The sequence below is a fragment of the Corvus kubaryi genome, unplaced genomic scaffold (assembly GCF_017639235.1).
Source record: "Corvus kubaryi isolate FWS band 111438036 unplaced genomic scaffold, C.kubaryi_AGA036_p1.0 36356, whole genome shotgun sequence".
Lineage (NCBI taxonomy): Eukaryota > Metazoa > Chordata > Aves > Passeriformes > Corvidae > Corvus > Corvus kubaryi.
Window position 1 is genome coordinate 916 of NW_024580854.1, and position 20,565 is coordinate 21,480.

General features: G+C 57.5%; 2 protein-coding genes across 2 annotated transcripts in view; both read right to left on the bottom strand.

The window, feature by feature from the left end:
• SDC3 (syndecan 3) overlaps positions 1–20,565 on the bottom strand; it is a 33,167-nt gene that overhangs the window by 909 nt on the left and 11,693 nt on the right. The window contains exons 2-4 of the mRNA XM_042019880.1: positions 3,619–3,736; positions 2,602–3,221; positions 747–1,017 (exon numbers count right to left, since the gene is read on the bottom strand). Coding sequence (XP_041875814.1) covers positions 747–1,017; positions 2,602–3,221; positions 3,619–3,736 — 1,009 coding nt within the window. The remainder of the gene's footprint in view (positions 1–746; positions 1,018–2,601; positions 3,222–3,618; positions 3,737–20,565) is intronic.
• Positions 3,748–9,827, bottom strand: LOC121660510. Its single transcript, XM_042019881.1, has one exon. It carries the CDS (start codon positions 6,811–6,813, stop codon positions 5,713–5,715), a length of 1,101 nt encoding a protein of 366 aa, XP_041875815.1. The 5' UTR covers positions 6,814–9,827; the 3' UTR covers positions 3,748–5,712.

Here is a 20,565-nt window from a genome sequence, read left to right on the forward strand (position 1 = left end):
GGCCCGCCGTGCTCCCCCCTGCCCCCAGCGCCCTCCCCTGCCCCCAGTGCCGCCCCCTCCCCTCCCCTGCCCTCAGTGTCACCCCCGTCCCTCAGTGCCACCCCCGTCCCTCAGTGCCACCCCCGTCCCTCAGTGTCACCCCCAGCTTCCAGCACAGAGTCTGGGGGGATCATTTGGGATTCCAGCCGGGTTTTGTGCTTTGGAAGTTTGGGAGCAGCCTCTCAGTGGTGGCTGGGTCACCGCAGCACAGCTTTGGATTTCCAGGAAAAAAATCCCATTTTTATCCTGGAAATCCAGCCCAGCACAAGCAAATTGTGCACAACATTCCCGGCAAAGGCATGGAGACCTTGGGACCCCTGGCACAGCCAGGGAGCAATTTTGGGAGGTGGGTGTGGGTTATCCCAGGCTTGGCACTACTCCACTTTGAGGAGATCATTCATTTGGGATTCCAGCCTGGTTTCGGGCTTTGGAAGTTTGGAAGCAGTGCTGGAAGTTGAGCCGTGACCACAGCACATCATTGCACTAAAATCCTTAATTTTTTTCCTGGAAATCCATCTCAGGGGAAGCAAATTGTGCACAGCATTCCTGGCAAAGGCATGGAGAGCCCTGGGATACCCCACGGAGCAATTCTGGGAGGTGGGTGTGGGTTATCCCAATGCCCTTCCCAGGACTGTCCCCTCTCCTGGCACAGCCCAGCTCCCTGTGGCCCCAAACCCTCCCCCCCAAACCCCGGCCCCATATCTCACCTATCAACACCTCTTTTCTCTCCAGGATGTTTTTCTGGGGCAGCTGAGCAGCTGAGTTCCCCGAGTCTATCGTGTTGTCCATCAGCCCTGTCTCCACGTTCCTGCCGGGCCCCGGCCCCGCCGGCAGCGTCACCACGGCCACCACCTCGTTCCTGAGGCTGGGACGAGTCGTCTCCTCCTCCTCCCGGATCTCAAAGTCCCCACTGGGGCCGCTGCTGGCCGGGACCTCCAGCTCGTTGTCGGGGACTGTCGTCACCTCCCCCGGCTCCATCTGGGAGAAAGGACGAGATGGAGAAGGGGACAAGGACCAAAGGGTGTCCGCAGGGAGGACAGGGTGGGGGACGTGGGGGTAACATTGGGGTGTCCCTTCCCTGTGCCACTGAGGTTGTACTGCAGTGACAACACAGCCCCGCAGCTTGATGGTCACCAAATGGCTGAGGCCACCACGGCTGAGCTGGGCCATTCTCTGTCCCCATCCCAGGACCTGTTCCCAGTAGCTTCTCCCAGAGAGATCCCACCCCAGACCCTCCACCCTCACAGGGAAGAATTTCTTCCCAACATCCCATCCCAGACCCTTTTTTGGGCTCTCTGTCCCCAGAGCGCAGGTTGGATGTCACAGCTCCCTCCTAACACCAAGTGACACAACGTCCTTGTGGAGGTGACACAACGCTGGTGTCACACCAGCACAGCAGCAGGAAGAGTTGGTGCCTTTGGATGAGCTCCAGGGGGTCCTTCCCTGTTCCTTTCCTCCCTTCCAGCTGCACAGGGCAGGAGCAGAAGGATGTGTCCTTGTCACCCAGGACACGGAGCCAGCCCCGCTCCCTGCTGTCCTTGCTGTCCCTGGGTTCAGGATGGGTGAGGGTTCGGGATGAGCTGGGATTCAGGATGGGCCGGGATTCGGGATGAGCCAGGGTTCAGGATGGGCGGGGGTTCAGGATGGGCCAGGGTTCGGGATGAGCCAGGGTTCGGGATGAGCCGGGATTCGGGATGGGTCAGGGTTCGGGATGAGCCGGGATTCGGGATGAGCTGGGGTTCAGGATGGGCCGGGAGCTGGGGTGGGGGTGGGAGTGGGAGCCCTCTCTATGTCCCGCTGCCCCGGGGCCAGCACACGGCTCAGCGCTTCCCACAGCGGCCGCGTTTGTGACAGGGATTAATTGGAGGTCAGCGAGAGCCCCGAGCGCTCGGAGCGTGCATTTGCAGGCGGAAAAGAGAGAGCAGTTTAGACAAATCACTCCACCTTTCACTCAAATCGGCTGCAAAGGGCCCCCGAGGGGCTCTGAGCTCGAGATGGAGATGAAATCCCTGCTCAGAACACCTGACGGGCTGGAAATGCACCATCAAGCCATAACTGAGGAGAGTTTGGGACTCCCAGCCAGGGCTGGGAGCTCGGAAATGACACCAAACGCCGAGGAATGACACCAAACGCCGAGGAATGACACCAAACCCTGAGGAATGACACCAAACCCTGAGGAAAGCCGTGGTGTCCCCGTGGGATGCGACACCACTCCCCTCCTGCCAGGGGAAGCCGCTCTGGAGAAGGCAGTGCCCGTGTCACCGGCATTTGTGACATTTGTGTCCCCATGAGCTCGTCCCCATGCCCCGGCTAAACCCCCACTTCCATCTCCTTCCCAGCTCCCAGATTTCCACTCTGGAAGAGCCCAGCCTGCCTCAATGTCCCTCAGAGCCACTGGTCAAGAGGGATGGACACCAAAGGCTTCCTGTGGCCAAGGATGGATGGAGGCCAAAGGCTTCCTGTGGCCAAGGATGGATGGACACCAAAAGCTTCCCGTGGCCTCCACTTGGCTTCCCACGGAGCCCAGGAGCCCCTGCAGGTGAGAAGGGCTCCGGCTCCTACCTGGGGGGCCTCTGTGGGCGGCAGCGTGGTGGCAGCGGGCGGCAGGGCCGTGCTTTTCTCAGGGAGCTCTGCAGTCCTCGAGGTGCTGGGCTTTGGCAGGGCCCTGGGCCTGGCCGTGCTGCTGGGGACAAGGCGTGACGTGGCCACCTCTGTCGGGGTGCTGCTTTCGGGGACAGGCGTGGTGGGTGTCTCCAGGGTGGTGGCCCGGGTGGTGGCCGCCTTGGTGGCCAAGGGGGGCAGGAACCTCCGGATGGTGGTGGGTGTAGCTGTGGCCACCGTGGTGCTGCTGGTGGTCGTGGTGGCCGAGGTGGTGGTGGTGGTAGCGATGGTGGTGGTGGCCGAGGTGGTGGTGGTGGTGGTGGTCGGGGACTCGCTGGCTGTGGTGCTGGTGGTGGTCACTTTCCAGCTGGGCACCACTGGTGCCTCCGTGGTCCTGGGGATGAGGAAGGCGCTGGTTGCCTGCCCGGGGGTGGTTTCCTGGGGCGTGGGGGACGGCTCCAGCGGCGTTGCCACAGGCTGGGCGGCCGTGACGGGCAGCACGGCCGCTGTGGTGGGCAGCGTCACCAGCGTGTCCGTGGTCAGGCTCACGGCCGTGTCCAGCCCCAGCTCCGGCTCGAAATCTGAAATGGGGAGGCAAGGGAGAAGTGAAACCGCTGCTGCTGAATTTCCCTGACATCAGCCCAAAATCCGGGAGCCTGGATGGCTCCAGGCTTGGCAGAAACCAAGGGCTGGCCCCGTGTGGTGGCCAAAGCCCTCTCTGCGGTCTGTGGAAGGGCTGGTCCTGCCCAGTAGGGCCAGAGGCTGAACTGGGACATGGAGGCACTGGAGCCCAACCTTTGGGACAGCTCCCGGTGCTTTTGTCTCAGAGGACAACTCCAGAGATGGATAAAGGGCAATTCCCTCCCTCACATCCCCTCTGCAGCCCCCCAACCCCACACCCATCCAGCAACCCTTCCCAGGAACCCCAAAACCCCACAGCCAGCCAGGGACCCTCCCCAGGCCCCCCCAGTTACTCACAGCCCGAGCCAGAGCCGGAGTAGACGTCGTCCAGCTCATCTTCTCCGAAGGGCTCGTCGTCCCCGGAGCCCTCCAGGTCCACGGGCCGCTCGTAGTTCTCATTGCGCCAGCGCTGAGCCTGCGACCGGAGGGACACGTGAGCGGCTCCAGCCCCACCGGGGTGACACCCCAGACCCCCCTCGTGGGACGAGGCACAGGAAAAGCCAGACCAAGGCAGCGGCAGCACCAACAACCTCCAGCTGAACCACCCAGAATCACGGTGTTTTCCCCCAAAACAGCTCAGAGCGAGCTCACATCGACTCCAACATTTCCCACGGGCAAAAAGCCCTCTTTTTTGGGAAAACCCAACAACTCCCTCTGCAAGCTGTCAGAACAAGGCTCAGTTTGGTTCTCCAGCTGGCTGGGGATGATTTCCCTGCTGTTTTTCCTGGCTCCGGTGTGACAGCAACACCTCATCAGCTGCCACAGCCTGGGAAGCCTCGAGAGGAAACAACGCCAGACTTCAAATATTCCCCTGCTTCCCAGAGCTGCGAAATCGCGGGGAGCCCTCGCTAGCACGGCTCTTAAACATCTCGTTTTCAGATCAAAGTGTCTCCTGTCGGTGTTGCAAGGAAACGCTTTGGCACCTCATTACAAGGCAAACAAGGCGGCTTTGATCGGCGAGATCGCAGCGGATGTTTCGAGATGTAACGAGCCGGGTTCGAGCTTCAGTTTCAAATCAAGGCCTTGAAGGGTCCCCGTCGCATTTTACCTCCTGAAAACAGCTCGGGGTTTCTTTGTTTTCGCTGCAGCTTGGAGCAGGACGGAGTTTTGGACAGTCAGACAGAGAAATTGGGGATTTAACTTGTGTTTTGTCCTCACATCCCTTCTCCCATCAGGGGAGAGAATCCATCGGCTTGGGAAGGGCAGGGGGAGTTGGGTTTTTGAGTGTCTGAGCTGCGTCTGGCTGGAGCTGCTACAGCTCTTCCCAGCAGCCGCTGGATGTATCCTGCCGGTCTCCAACACCCCACGCGCTGCCCAAATCTCTGGGAATATTCAGCCTCTGCCCCCGAGCTGAGGCACCGTCCTGGATTCCCAGCAGCCACTCACCAGCAGCTCGCTGGAGTTGGTGATCCCCCAGAATAAATCTGCAGGGATTTGGGAACTGCACGGCCCTCTGGTATGAGGCAGGCCAAAAGTAATGGGAAGGCAAGGAAAAAACCCAAGGACTGAGGGGATGCAGGAAGAAATATTTGGAATCACTCTCATTTGCCCTTTGGTGTTTTCACACCAAAAACATCGAGGCTCCCCAGGAAATGAGGAGAGCCCGGGGCTCCCCAGCCCATCCCCATTCCCGAGGGTGGGATTCTCCCTGTGTGACCTGCAGAGCCTCTCCCTGATGGGAGCCACATGGCCCCGCTCCCTCTGCTCCTCCTGAAATTGGAACCAGATGAGGCCATTCCAGACTCCCGGCTCCAGGCCTGGAGCAGGGAATGGGAATGGAAGCGCCACGTGTGGCACCAGGATGTTCCTACAGACGCCTCTGCATCTCTGAACACACCCTGGGGGACAGGGACTGGCTGGTTCGGGGCTTCCCAAATTCCCTGTCCATCCCTCCTTCCCCAGGCGGGGAGGATCAGGGTGTTTCATTTATTGAGGGCATTTCCACTCCACAGAATTAAAATTCCCTAAATCTGCCCCAAACCAGAACCCAAAACGCGCTGCCGTGGTAAAAGCTCTCAGTGCCGAGTGTTTCGCCTCGGGGGGAGGGAAGCATGGGAAATCCATCCATCTTGGAGCACCGGGAGAGGCCGGGAACCTCCCCGGGATGCTCTCAGGCCCTGCTGCGCCCGGTCGCCATCGCCACGGCAACGATCGCCATGGCAACGCCTCCTCCATGGCGACGCATCCCGCTGGAGCCACGGGTGGTGTCCTGCAGCTCAAATCCGGGGATGGGGGCTCCTTCCATCTCCTCCAGCTCCAGTCCAGGGATGGGGCTCATTGCCAGGGTGGGGACAGCGGAGTGCGGCTGTGGGGCGGGATAAGGTGGGGGACAGGGGAGAGGAGGCAGCTCCAGCTCCTGCGGGAGAATCCAGGCTGGGGGAGAATCCCCAGTCAGTTCCAGGCTTCCATCCATGGATTTTGAGGAGGGTGGGAGCAGCACCCCCAGCTCCAGCAGCCCTGACCGGGAGGGATCTGCTCCAGGCGGGAGGTGACAGGGACACCCCAGCCCGGGGCTGTTCCAGCCCTCCTGGCTGCCAGCAGAAGCTCGGCAGTTTTTTCCTTGAGGGAATCAGAAAGGAAATCAGGATTCGGCTCTGGAATGTGGCGGTTCCTGAGGCAGCTGGGAGCCAGGTTTGGGTTGTGCCCGGAGCTCCAGCTGAGGCGACAAATCCAGGTGGCCAAGTCCTTTCCTTGGCACGTGCCAGGTTCACTGGCAGCATCCACGAGCACCTCCAGGGTGATGAATCCCAGGAAAACACGGAATTCCACGATCCCATTCCAAGCCCAGCCTGGCATCCTGAGGAGCCCGCTCATCCCACAGCCCCTGGAACCACCAGGGGTTGGAGATGAGGAGCTTCCTGCTGGGAGAAGACCTGGAAGGGCGAGCTGGGGATGGAGGCGATTTTGTCCCGTGATAGGAAGGTCTGTGCCCATCCAGCAGCCTCTGGAATATCTGGGATGTGGGCTGGGGCCAAGGCAGGGAAACGGGGGGTCAGCAGGGACACAGGGAAGCAGCCAGCTCCACATCCCAACAGGGAGAGAGGGGAAGGGAGATGGAATCAGGGTGAAAGTGCCTGGAGAGCGGCACGGGGCTGTGCAAGGGACACAAGGACCCATTTCCCATCCCACAGATCCCCATCCCGTGGTGCCGGGTCCAGGTTCCCATCTCTGCATCCCATTCCCTGCCCATCCCACTTCCAAAATGAACAGCAAAACCAAAAAGCCAAAATCTGTTTGGATTCCAGCCCCAGAGAGCTCTGGGAAGTCCAGATCCAGAGAAACTCTGGGAAGCCCAAATCCAGAGAAACTCTGGGAAGCCCAAATCCCATTCCAGCAACTCCAAGCACCACTGGGACAGGATGGGGTGGAAGGAGAGCGACCCAGCCAGGATGGAGCCAATGGATCAGCAGCATCCCAGGCTGCTGCTGCCAGGGAAATGCTGGGTCTGGGCACGTTGGAAAGCTTGGAATGACAGCCAGGGCAGGAATGCATCAGGAGCACAAAGATTCTTTCTTCAGGAAGACACTTCCACACTGAGAGTACATCACGGGGAAATGTTGATTCTTTCCATATTTTCCATGGGATATTTTCAATTGTTCACCCCTCAGAAGTCCTTTTCTGGTGCTTTTTATGGAAACCCTCAATAACTCATCCCAGCATATGGCTTAGGGATCCTATAAACAGCTGGAATAACAAGGCCCTGCGCAAAAAGCTGGAACGAAAACATTTCTGGACCTTAAAAGACTCCACGATTCTTTTCCCACTCCAAAACATCGCTGAATTTCCAGTCCCCGATCCAAGGCTGGGAGTTAAAAATAAATCTGCTGGAAAGCTGCTCCGGGCAGGAATCTGGGAACAGACCACCGTGGGATCCAGGACCACCAGAGCTGCTTGGGATGGAGATTCCCAAGGCAAAGCCCAGAGGATGAGTTGGAATTTGGGATGCAGGATGCTGGAAAAGGGGCGTGGATACTCATCCCAGTGGAGATCCCACTCCCAAAATGTGACACGAGCTCAGCCAGCACCAGCCCCTTGGTTTGTGTCCCTTCTTTGTTCCTTGCTTTAATTAAACTCCCAATTAAGAGCTGCCCAAAGCTCGGCGCATTTGGATTTAATTGGCCACTTATTCTCTGCAAGGAAAATAATCATTAACGTCGACAGAGGAGCTGCAATTATCCCGGATTCCTATGGATTCTCCACTGCCAGCGAGAGGAGCCAGGCACATCCCAGAAAGGGACATGGACGCTCCTGAGCGTCATCATCCCTCAGGGAACAGAGCGAAACTCCAGCTCCGGGTACTCCGGATCAAGCTCCATCTCTTCCTCCTCCTCCTCCCTGGATTGCCATTTTTCATCCCAGTTCTCCCATGGATCAGTGCCAGATCCCACCCCACTCCACAGTAAATATCCCTGAGCCAGGGCTGGCAGGAAAAATCAGGAATTTCCTGGCGTGAATCGTATCCAGCCCCTCACCTCTACCCCGCTGCTCTACCTGGCCAAGACATCCCAAAGCTCCTCTCCTGTGGAGAGCATCCCGCTGATCCATGGGGACAATGGACGGGATGGACAAATCCAGCCTGGTCCCAGGCAGGGACGGGCAGAGTTTGGGATGGGGCACCCCCAGCTCTGCCCCACTCCAGTCCCTGCTCTACCTGGCCAGGACACCCCAAACCTTTGGAATCCTTGATCCCCCTATGGAGAGCATCCTGCTAATCCACGGGGGAATCTGGAGACAGGGATGGACAAACCCAGCTGGATCCCGGGCTGGGATGGGCAGATCTTGGGCAGAGGCGCCCCCAGCTCTGCCCCCGCTCTGGCCAGGCCCATCCTTCCCCATCCTGAGGATTCCCAGCTCCATGCCCGTTAATTCCCGTGGGATTGCTCATTGCCACGACGCCGCAGCCGATCCCGGAGGATCCAGCCCTGCCCGTAGGCTGCCCGCAGCCCCCAGACCCCATCCACGGGCGGCTCCACCCGGTGCTGCCTCTGTTCCATCCACTCCCTCCTTCCCGGCCCTCTCAGCCGCCAGCCCAGCTGGAGTTCCACCCCTCCCTCATTAAGGAATTGATTTAATTTGCTCTGCTCCATAATCCTATTGCAGTTTAACACGAAAAACCAGCCCGGGCTTTTCTCACCTTCCACCAGGCTCATCCCAGAGCTCCCTCAGCTCCCCCCGACTCCGCTTCCCAAAGAACTCCAAAATTGGAATTTTTTCTATAGATCCACTTGTTTTCCAGGAGTGCTTGGCGCAGGGATGGGCGCTGACTGCTGAACACCTTCCGACAGCTCCAGGCTGCTGCTGGTTGGGATTTTGGGATTCCCACATTCCCTGTTTTGCTTCCAGCTCCTCCAGGAGCGCTCACCCCACCCCGCCGAGGGAATCCTGTCCCGTGCTCCCTACCTGGGCCGTGGAGAAGGAGTTTGGCCAAGAAAAACATCTTTTGAGTGGTTTTTTAATTGAATTTTTTGGAATTCAGAGTTCAGAGGGAGCTCTGGACACGGCTGGGGGGAAACAAATCACCCCGTGCCTCGGTTTACCCATAAAAGATCCGCAAATAATCCGGGAACAGGGAGCAGCTCCTCTCCCAGAAGTGCTGGGGACAGTTTTCCCAGGGACATCCACATCTCCTCCACGTTTCCCTGCTCTCCCTTTCCCCCAGATATTCCTGGGGTTGGATGTGCCCCTGTTTCCCTTTTTCAATTGGTTTTTTCCGTATTCTCCCCTTTTTTTTTAATCTTTATTTCTCATTTTTCTTGCATCCCCTCAATTCCAGGCTCCAGAATCTCTTGGCTCTTCCCAGCAAAGAGACAGAGGAAAAAAACCTCATTTCCAGCCCTCCTGAGTGGGAAGAAACCCCCTGAAATTTGCACCTGAAAGCCTCGAAACCAGAAACAAAAAATCCCCCAAATCCCAGAGCTTTTAAGCCCCACCTGAGGGGCTCCATGGGAAGTTTTGGACTCCCAGAAAAATTTATTATCCCATAAAATGAACCTGAGGAGGAGGAGCTGTGGGGAAGAACTTGCTGGGGAGCAGCCTCCTGTATCCTGATTAATCCCAAAATTAGCCCTGAGAGGATTTTTCTGGGATCTGAACGAATTATTCCCATTTTTCGGGGCATTTTCAGCCCTCCCCCACCCGCTGCCCATCACAGGAAGGTGAAAATGAACATTTGCCCTCCTGAGGGTTTTTCCTCCATCCCCGAGGAGCGGCCGATCCCTCGGGATGGATCCCGGGAATTGCAGCCTCCCAAACCCAGCCCCGCTGAGATCCGGGAGGGTTTTGGTGACAGCTGGAGCTCCTGGGAGCGCCCAAATCTCCGGACAGATGGTTGGGCTGATGACACAGCTCGGGTCACCCAAGAGCACCCTGCGCTTCCCGCAGCTCCCGAGGGACGGGAAATATTCCCTCTCCCAGCCTCGCATCGGGAAGGAGCATTTTTAGCCCCTTTTCCACCATTTTTGCCCCCTTTCCACCATTTTTTCCTCCATTTTTTGCCCCTTTTCACCATTTTTTGCCCATTCTCCACCATTATTTGCCCATTTTCCACCACTTTTTGCCCATTTCCCATCTTTTGCCCACTTGCCACCATTTTTGCCCATTTTACACCATTATTTGTCCATTTTCCACCACTTTTTGCCCATTTTCCACCACTTTTTGCCCGTTTTCCATCATTTTTTGCCCACTTTCCACCAGTTTTGCCCATTCTCCACCATTTTTGCCCATTTTCCACCATTTTTTGCCGCTTTACGCCATTTTTGCCCTTTTCCATCACTTTTTGCCCGTTTTCCACCATTTTCCCTCCTTTCCAGCATTTTCCCCCATTCTCCACCAGTTTTTGCCCATTTTCCACCATTATTTGCCCATTTTCCACCATTATTTGTCCATTTTCCACCACTTTTTGCCCTTTTCCACCATTTTCCCCCCTTTCCACCATTTCCCCCTGATTCTCCACCATTTTTTGCCCATTCTCCACCATTATTTGTCCATTTTCCATCATTTTTTGCCCACTTTCCACCAGTTTTGCCCATTCTCTACCATTTTTGCCCATTTTCCACCACTTTTTGCCCCTTTCCACCATTATTTGTCCATTTTCCACCATTTTATCCCATTCTCCACCATTATTTGTCCATTTTCCACCACTTTTTGCCCTTTTCCACCATTTTCCCCCCTTTCCACCATTTCCCCCCTTTCCACCATTTTCCCCCATTCTCCGCCACTTTTTGCCCCTTTTCCACTGTTTTTTGCCCATTTTCCACCACTTTTTGCTCCTTTCCACCACTTTTTTGCCCATTTTCCACCATTTTTGCCAAGAGGATCCCATTTTTTCCCCTCCTACAGCCAGGGAAACACCGATGCCAAGGAACTCCATGGAAAAATCCTCTCTCCGGGCTCAGTTTTCCCTTCCAACCCCAGCAGCAGGAAAAAGGAAGGAAAAACTGGAGCAGGGATGGTTGGATGCCCTGGACAGTGGTGCCCTTGTTCTCCGCCGGAGTGGGGAAACCCAATCCCGCTCCCTCCCCGCTTGGAATTCCCGGGTTCTCCGTGTTCCAGCAGCACAAAATTCCTTTAACCTGCATTTTCCAGCTGGAAAATCCACCCTCAGAGGTGCTTGGGAGCAGGTCAGGATTTCCCACTCCCCCTGGAGCTCAAATTAAGGGAAAAAAATGGAATTTTCTCTTTCTGGTCCGTGCACAAAGAGATCCAAACCTGGATTTATCTGCCCTCAGCTGGAATTATTCAGCTGGAAATGGAATCAGTCCTCCTTTGGCAGCCCCACCTCGCCCTCAGCACAAAAAGCGGGATAAAGGCAAATAAAAATGAAAATTGAAATAAAAATCTCCCACGGCTCCAGCCTGCCCAGAGGGACTCAGCACAAAGCTGGGCGTAAATGCAAATTAAAATTAAATTTGAAAACAAACACGGCCCCATCTCGCCGTGGGGTGTTCAGGACTCCGAGCTGATGGGGGATAAAGGCAAATAAAAGTGAAATTAAAAGAAAACTAAAACCATCGAAAACCACAAAACAAACTAAAAAAACAACAACAAAAAACCCCGCCAAACCAAAACAAACACAGCCAAAACAACATGCCCAAAAAACCAAAATAATACCCACCAAACATCCCACCCAAAAAAATCCCAAGAAACCGTAAAAAAAACCAAAAAACCCCCAAAAACCAAACCAAAACAACCCAAAAAACCCCACAAAAAAACACACAAAAAAAAAAAACCCTAAAAAATACCACCAAAATAAAAACGAAATAAAACCCAAACCCAAAACCCTTTTCCCTGCATGGCGTGGCTCCAGAATTTGTGAAAATTCCGGGGTTTTTTGATGTCCTGGGAGTGCTGGGACAGCTGGAATTGTCTGGAATAAACTTCCCACCATGATTCGAAGTACTAAAAACCAGGAATTCTTCCTCTGTGCAGGACAGAGGGTCTCTCTTTATCCTCCTTTTCCCATTTTTTGCCCCTTTCCCACCCTTTTTCGACAAGAGGAGCCCATTTTTTCTTTTTATCCCGTGTGAGTTGAGGCCACGACAAGGAATTTGCCCATTAAAATCCCACATTTCCGTTCCCATTTCTCAGTTAACACCCAAATATTCCTTTCTCAAAAATAATTCCCTGTTTTTATTGGAATTCTTTCCCTGGGCCTGGAGAGCTCTCAAAAAAGATTCCTGGCGGTTGCAGCCCCTCAATATTTTGATTTTAAAGGTGAATTTTCCTTGAAAATTTGTTTTTTGGGCCACGAGCTGCTGTTTTTTGTCGCAAAACTTCCCAAAAAAATCCACTCCAGGCCTCTCGATCTGTTTCTCCACAGATCCCAGCCATGTCTCCATCCATATTTTTCCATCCTTTTCCCTCTTTTTTTTTTTTTTTTATTTCCTTAAATTTAATTCAGGGAAGCGAAAATCTCGATTTTTCGGTGTTATTTATTGCAGCCCTCAGCCCCGGGGTCATTCCAGCTCTGATTCCCGAGGGATCCCCGCCTGGAAGCGCTCAGGTTTCCAGATGAAAGGAAAAGTCCGGGCTCAGCTCGGAGCGCTGACCTGAGCCTGGCCCAGCTCGGGTTACAGAGCCCGGCCCGGCAGAGCTCGGCTTACCCGGGAAATAAAAGCGCTCGAGGCCCCCAACCCTAAAATGAGGGAAGAGCGATCCCATCCCGTGGTCCCGCTGATCCTGGGAGGCGAATGGGGGATTTGGAGGGGTTTGGGGTGAGTGGGAAGCATTTCCAGGTTTTCCCTCGATGGCCGGGAGGGGTGTGGGAAGGAGGCTGCGCTGGAAGGAGTTGATGGAATATTTATGGAGCTCTCTCCGAGTTTGCTGCTGCCAGGGATTTAAAAAAAAACCAACCCAGCCAGCCAAAGAAAAAGCAAAACAAACAAAAAAACCCCCAAACAAACAGACAGACAAAAAAAATTTAAAAAAAGCCAAAACAATACTAAAAATACTCAAAAGAACAACAAAAAAAAGAAACAAACAAGAAAAGAAACAAACAAAAAAAGAAACAAAAAAACCCAAAAAAACCCCCACAAAACCAAAACAAAAGCAAAAAAACCCCAAACCAAACAAAACAAAAAACCCACAAAAAACCCACAAAAAGACCCCCCCAAAACCCACAAAAAAAACACAAAAACCCCCTCAAAAACCAAAAAAAATCCCACAAAAGCAGGACAGTCCCATGTTCGTGTCCATGCAGGAGTGGGAGCATCCCTGACATCCGGGGGGGGTGGGGAACTGAGTCTGGAAAGCGGCTGGGCAGCGTTTTCCCGGAGCCTGGAATAATCCGGGAGAGGATCCAGCCGTGCTGGCCTCCACCTCACGCAGCCTCACCTGGACAGGTGAGAAAACCCCAAATTCGAGGTGTCCGGGACTGAGGCAGCCCTGCCCAGCCCACCCAGCCGCACACGGGGCTCCCGGGAAAACAAATCCAAACAAAACAAAAAAAAAGGAAAAAAAAGAAAAAAAACCCCAAGAAAGGGAAAAAAACAAACCCCCTCCAGCTCACCAGCTGGTTTCCTTTTTTTTGTTGTTGTTGCTGCTTTCAGATCTAAAATTGATTAAAATAAACCCAGGGATCCGCCTGAGCTGTTGCTATTTAGGACCTGAATAAGGAGCCCAAAAGCTTTATCTGCTTTGGAGCTTTTTCCCCAACCGCAGCCGTTGCTCCAATAAAAGATCCGGCCTCTCCCCACGGCCTCCCCTCAAATCCTCCGGCTGCCGCGGCTCCGCACGGAAAAACCACCCCCAGCAGCACGGATTTCTCCGAGGTCCCAGCTCACCCGGCGGCTGCTTCGTTTGGAAAAGGAAATTAATTAAGAGCGAGAATTTAGGCTTAAAAAACCTGCCCCTTCCTCCTGGGGCGTTCGCAGGGGTGGTGGTGGTTTCGCCCTAAAATATTCCCTCAAATCGTGGAGCCCAGCCGGCACCGGGAATGAGGCCGGGAATGCCGTGGGATGCGGTCGGTGAGCAGAGGGAACAGCCCCGCCTTGGCTGTCCGGGTCACCTCGGGCCTTTTCCTGCCTGTGGGGACAGTGGGACACCCAGGGAAGCTTTTGGGATGCTCAGACAGGGATTCATGGAATCACAGAATATCCTGAGCTGGGAGGGACCCTAAGGATCACCAATCCCAACCCCTGGCCCCACACGGACACCCCAAAATCCCACCCTGTGCATCCCAAACGCTGCTGGAGCTCCGGCAGCCTCGGGAATGGCACCATCGCCTGGGGATGGAGATCAAAACGTTGGGATGGGGAAGGGACTGAGGTCCCACGGACCTGAGCGCCCAAATTCCAGGTGGGAAACACAAACTGGGACAGGCTGGGAGGGAGCCGGAGGTCCCCCAGTCCCACCCTCCTGGGGACATCGCCCGGGACTGTGTCCCTGCAGCCCCTGGATGTCTCCAGGGAAGGCGACTCCGCTGTCCCAGGGCTCTGTCACCCCACAGGGGCAAAGCCCTTCCTGGAGCCCGGGGATGCTCCAGCAGTCCCGGCTCCCAGATTCTCTGAATCCAGGATCATTTTCTCGTCCTGGTGGCGCTTCCAGCCCTGGCAGCCGGGCTGGCACCGCTTCTCATCCCGCAGCGGCCCCTGCCAGGCTCATCCCAAGCTGCCGGTGCCAGTTCAGCGAGGGACAGGGCGAGGATTAGGGATGTGACGGGGAGGGATTACCCAGAGCCGGCAGGCCGGGGGGAGGGCGCAGGAAACCTCGGGGCTCCGGATTTCATGGAATTTTAGGGTGTAAGAAAACCTGGGGAGGCTGAAATGCCAAAATCCCCACAGGCCGGGGTGGGAGGCAGCGGGATCCGCTGGAGGGGCTGAGCAATCCCTGTCTGACCAGCAGGGTTTTCCCAGGAATTTCTAACCCTCGGCAGCACCTGCTTGTCACCCAGGGGAAACTGAGTCACGGAGCAAATCCCGGCTGGGCCGTGTCACCTCTGCACCATCTTCACCAGGAATCACCTGTGGAATGAGCGGGAATCTCCTCGGCTCTTCCCTACAAACATCAGCAGCCCAAAACCCCCGAAAACCTCAAAACCCCCAAAAACCCGAAAAAACCCAAACCCCCCAAAACCTCAAAACCCCCCCAAAACGCCAAAACCCCCCAAAAGCCTCGGAAACCTCAAAACCCCCCCAAAACCTCCCCTGTTGCACCCAGAGCTCGTGCCCACCCCAGCTCCGTCCCGCCCACTTCCCAAAAAGCACAATCCACGTGCCTGTGGATAAATCCCCTATTTTTAGCAGCTCCTATCACGGACCTCTGGGACTCGTTCCCACACGTGGCATTCCCGGGTTTTGGAGGCAGCATCAATCCCAGGATGGGGGAGGTGCGGGAACACCAGGCAGGACAAACCCCAGGGCACAGATCCGTCTCTTTTTGGGGAGGAGGCGAAGCTGTGCCCTGCGCTGTCCTAAAACTACCCAAAATAAAGGGCTTTTTTTGTCCCCTGCACTCCTCTACAATTATCCCAAAATAAAGCGTTTTCCACACCGGGCTGCACTCAAAATGTGGATTTGGGGTCCCAGCCCAGCCTGGGAGTGGGAATGTCTGAAAAGGGCTCATGGATCTGCTCTCCCCGGCCCCAAAACCCCATCGGGGCCTGGCTGCAGAAGCAGGGAGCAGCCCCGCTGGTGTCACATCCCGTTTGGGGTGATGCTCCCTGTCTGTACAACATCCACGGGGTGATCGTTCTGAAACCCCCCAGGAGAACCCCCCAGGACAATCCTCCAGGACAATCCTCCAGGACAATCCTCCAGGACAATCCTCCAGGACAATCCTCCCTCTGGATGCCAGGAGTGAACTCCCCCCACCACAAAAAGCATCTCCAGTGCCATCCGTCACCAGCCCCGGAACACCGGGAACGTCCCCGGCGGGCAAAGGCCGCCCTGGCCCCCAGGGTGACACCGCTGTCCCCAGGGCACCCCAGCCTCTGACAGCCAAACCCCCGCGGCTCAGCTCCCCAGCGCCAGGCACCAGCAGCTCCCTCGGTCCCTCTGTCCCTCTGTCCATCCTGTCCCTCTGTTCCTCTGTCCCTCTGTCCATCCTGTCCTTCTGTCCCCTCTGTCCCTCCTGTCCCTCTGTCCCTCCTGTCCCTCTGTCCCTCTGTCCCTCCTGTCCCTCTGTCCCTCCTGTCCCTCTGTCCCTCCTGTCCCTCTGTCCCTCCTGTCCCCTCCGTTTATCCCCTAATCCGATTGCGGGCCCGGCGCTGGCGCTGACCCTCCGGTGAGTGCCGGCCACCAGGTGAGGCAGGAGCCGCTTCCAGGGATTACAGGGAATTATGGCACCGCTCAGACGGTGACGGCAGCGACGCGGAGCCACCAGGAGCCGAGGTGGCACCTGGGAGAGGTTCCCAGCAAAGGGAATCTTCCCCGGGATCCCAACCGAGAGCAGGGAGCGCTCCCCCTGTTCCCATGGGATGGCTTCCCACTGCCAAGGAGGGATGGGATATCGGGAGCACCTGGCAGGGTGGGCAGGGGCTGGCATGGAATTGCCAGAGCAGCTGGGGCTGCCCCTGGATCCCTGGCAGTGCCCAAGGCCAGGCTGGGAGCAGCCTGGCACAGTGGGAGATGTCGGGGTTGGAACTGGATGATCCCTAAATCCCCTTCCCAGCCAAGACATTCTGGGATCCTTCATCCTAATCCCAACCACAACAGGTGGGTCCAGCCCAAACCTTCCCAAAACATGGCTGGGGGATGCCCTTGGGATATTTTCCCTCTGTTCCCATAAATATGGACGCACCTGGCTCCAAACTCAGCCCTTGAAGCTGCAACCCACCCCTGCCACCCCAGCGACCCCAAAACAAGGAGTGTCCCCCAAGCCAGCCCGTCTGGGGACACGGGGAGCCTCTGAGGGGGATTCTCCCTGTGGGGGGACGTTCCCGCATGGATGCAGTTCCCACTGCAGGATCCTCTCCGGGCTCCCGGGGCAGAGCAGGGGCTGCTCCTGCGGGGTCCAGATGGCTCCGGGGACCCTAATCCCGCCCGTGTGGGCGAGGAGGAGCTGGAGCCTCCGGGAAGGCAGCTGGGGATGGGGAAATCCACAGGGGGAGGAGTCCCACACCAGGGGACAGAAACCCGGAGCTTTGGAGGGGGACGGAGTGGGGTGGGGCCTGTGACAGCTCTGGATGCTCCTGGGGGTTTTATCCTCCCCTCCCTGTGGAATGGCACAAGAAAACCAAAGGAAAGATCCACAGGAAGCACAGGAGCACCCCCAGGCCGCCGCCCCGGATGCATTTGCAGAGCTGGTCGGGTGCTGCTGGCACGAGGCTGGGAGCCAGGGCCACAAAATTCCAAGGAAAAGCAGGAAAAGCAGCTCCACGCCTGAAGGAGCCGCATAAAACCCTCAGCATGGTCCAGTCTAGGTTTAAATCCCACCAGCCCAGGAGTATCCCACCAACCTGCACCTTGGGATCGTGGAATCCTGGAATGGCTGGGGTTGGAAGGGACCTTAAATCCCACCCAGTGCCACCCCTGCCATGGCAGGGACACCTCCCACTGTGCCAGGCTGCTCCAAGCCCCATCCAGCCTGGCCTGGGGCACTGCCACAGCTCCACAAAAACAAGGGACTTTCGTGTCCCCCCCCCCTCGGACCCGACGCCTCATTCCAGCCGCTTCCAAATCTCCCCCAGAGCCGATCCCGGCTGTTCCTGCCCGCTCCGATGAGAGCCCCGTGCCGAACAATGAAAAGGCGAGGAAAAGCGCAATTCCCGTTTTTCACAGCCAGCCGAGCGCAGCCCCAGCCCTCCCAGCCCTCCCAGGCTCAGCCGATCCCGGCGCTGAGATTCCAGCAGGAATTCTCAGCCCTTGGATCCCTGTGACGCCACGGATCCCGGCCTCTCCCAGTGCAAAACCCTTCCCAAAAAGGCTTTGGGATGTTTGGGGAGCCCCATCCCGGCTCCTCGGGCGCTGGGGAGGGGGTCAGGGTGCCTCGGCTCACATTCCCGGTTTGATTTCCAGCGGAATGGGCAGGACAATGCCGCATTGTGCGGCGGGGAGAGGAAAATGATCTCATGGTGTTTGTGGAGGGAAAGGTTTCAGCTGGAAACGCCGCTGGGGCCGGGGAAATCAGCCCCGGTGGAGCCGGGACGGGGAAACCTCCTCCAATCCCTTTTCCATGAGTTTTCCCATGGGAACAGCCAGGGCTGAACCCCCCAGGGCCCGGCGGGGACGGGATGAGCGCCACGGGGTGATCCGGGGACAGGGGGACACAGCCCGGGGACCACGAGCCGGCCCCAAACCTCTCCTGCTTTTCCGTCGGGGCCGGAGCAGCCGCGGTGACTCGGGAGCAGAAATCCCCCGGCTCCGGGGGTGCCACCACGGTGCCACCTCCCCGCACGGCGACGCCAGCTCGGGCTGAGCTGTCCCGCTGCGCGCCGTCTTGGATGCACCGGCACCGCTTTTCCCCCCTAAGGAGACTCAGGAAAAACCGGGATCACTCCCAAAGGAATCCCCGTGGGAGCTGGGGGTGGCTTTGGAGAGCCAGGGCGCTGTCACCGTGCCAGGGGACGCTCCCCCGGCACCGCAGCAGAGGCAGCTGCGGGAGTAAAAAGCCTCTTAACGAGCGCAGAAAGCAATCCTGGGCTTTCCCCCGTTTTATTTCCCCCCTTAAACGCCACTTCATTTGCTGGGATCGTTAATTGCGGTCATTAAGGTGGCGAGGGGAAGGCTGAGCCCCCCAGGGATGGGCTGGGAAAGGAGAGGGGGGATCCAGGGGCAGATTTCCTGAAGGGAACATCCTGCAGCCCTACAAATGGTTCCCTTTCCCCCAAATCCTTCCTCCCCGACAGCTCCTCTCCCCCCACAGCCGCTGCCTCGGTTTCCCCAGCCTCTCCTCGTGCTGCAGTTTGGGGGGACCCGAGACCTCCCCCAGCCCCGAGCCCCAGGAACAAAGGGATTGTCACGATTTGGGGATTTTTCCACATGGAAAAGGGGCTCTGGAGCAGGCGGAGGGGCCATGTCCTGTCCCTGCAGGGAGGGTGGGGCAGCAGGGCCCGCAGAGCTGGGGCTCCCCTCTGCTTTAGCAGATTTTGGGGTGTTTTGGGCAAACCCCACCAATCCCACGAGTGGGAATCTGCTTCCTGAACTGCTCCTGATGGAGCAGCCTGGAAATCCCCCCTGGCTGCCCCCATCATATCCTCGGATTCGGGGACCCCAAAGGCATCGTCTCAGCCCCGAATCCACCTGGAAGAGTTGCAAAATTTGCACAAAAAGGGTTTTTCTCTCATTTTGAGGGATGCAGGAAGCATCCAGGCCCATCCAGGTCACACAGCAATGGGCTCCTGGAATCATCGATGTTGGAAAATCCCCCTCAGCCCGTGGTGTCCAACATTAACCCAGCACTGGGTGGTCACTGCTCACCTTTGTCCCCAAGTGCCACATTCCTTAAATTCTTCCAAACCTCCCTGGGCAGCTCTGCCAGGGCCTGACAAACTTTTCCATTAGGAAATTTTCCCTGATATCCAACTTAACCTCCCAGGGTGCCGCTTGAGGCCGTTCCCTCTCCTCCTGTCCCTGTTCCCTGCCAGCAGAGCCCGACCCCCCCGGCTGCCCCCTCCTGTCAGGGACTTGTGCAGAGCCACAAGGGCCCCCCTGAGCCTCCTTTGCTCCCTTTCCCAGCTCCCCTCAAACTCATTAAACCCCGGGAATGTGGGGGTGACACGTCCAGGCCACGTTTAAGCAGCAGGGAGAGGCCAGAGCTGTCACTGCCCTAAAACCAACCCTCACCCTCCTGCCCCTAAAACGGTCCCGTTACCGGAGACCTCCCAAAACCCCTTCTGGTGCTGAGCACAGCTAAGGAACCTAATTAATAATGATAAATCAGGAATAAAATTAGAGACTCTTGCAGGCACATCCAGATCAACACCCGCTCCCCCTCCACGCAGGCAGGACTCGAAACTGGGGAAAACCCCAAGCAGCCCTTTTCCCTCTGCTCCTGGCGTTCCGTCAGGATCATCCCGTCCGGGGAGGAGCTTTCTTTGCCCCAGCAGCAGGACCCGGTGTTTGCGTGTGCAACAGGAAGGAGCTCCTGCCCACCTTCCTCGGCGTTGCCATGGAAATGGAAAGCGGGGTTGATTAAGATGCTGCCGAATCCACAATTCGCAGCTGGACTCCAGCCTGGAGGGAGGGGATGGGAGCAATCCGGGGGTGGGCTCGGGGCGAAGCCGTGGAGGGAGACCCAGCCCCGGGATGGGGTGGGCTGAGGAGCCTGGACAAGCCCCCGGCTCCGCTCGTGCAGCCGGAGAAGGGTTTTTCCATGCGGAATTAACCCCCGAACACTGGGAAGCGGGGTGGGATCCGCAGGCTGGGATGGAGTCACCCATGCCAGGAGAGGAGGGGCGCAGGAATCACCGGGAACAACCCCGCAGCTCCATCCCAAAGCATCCAGCGGGGTGGGAGCGGGGCTGCGCCCGGGGCGGGGCCCCGCGGGGAGGCCGGAGCGGGGACAGCGCCGAGCCCGTCCGGAGCGGCCAGAAATAGCCCCGATTTCCATATGTAGGACGGGGCGGCCACGCCAGCGCAGCCACGACCTACTTTCCAGCGGCCCGCGGGGCCCTGCGCTCGCCCGGGGCTGCGGCGGCTCCGCGGGGCCCCCCCGAGCCACCCCCGAGCGCAGAACCGCGGTGGGAGCCCCGCGATGGCCGCATCCCCGCGGCTGCACCCCCATCCCGCAGCTCCCGGGGGAGGCGCGGCCGCTCCCGCCCGGATCCCGCCGGGAAGGGGCGGTGGGCTCGCAGCATCCATCGGGATT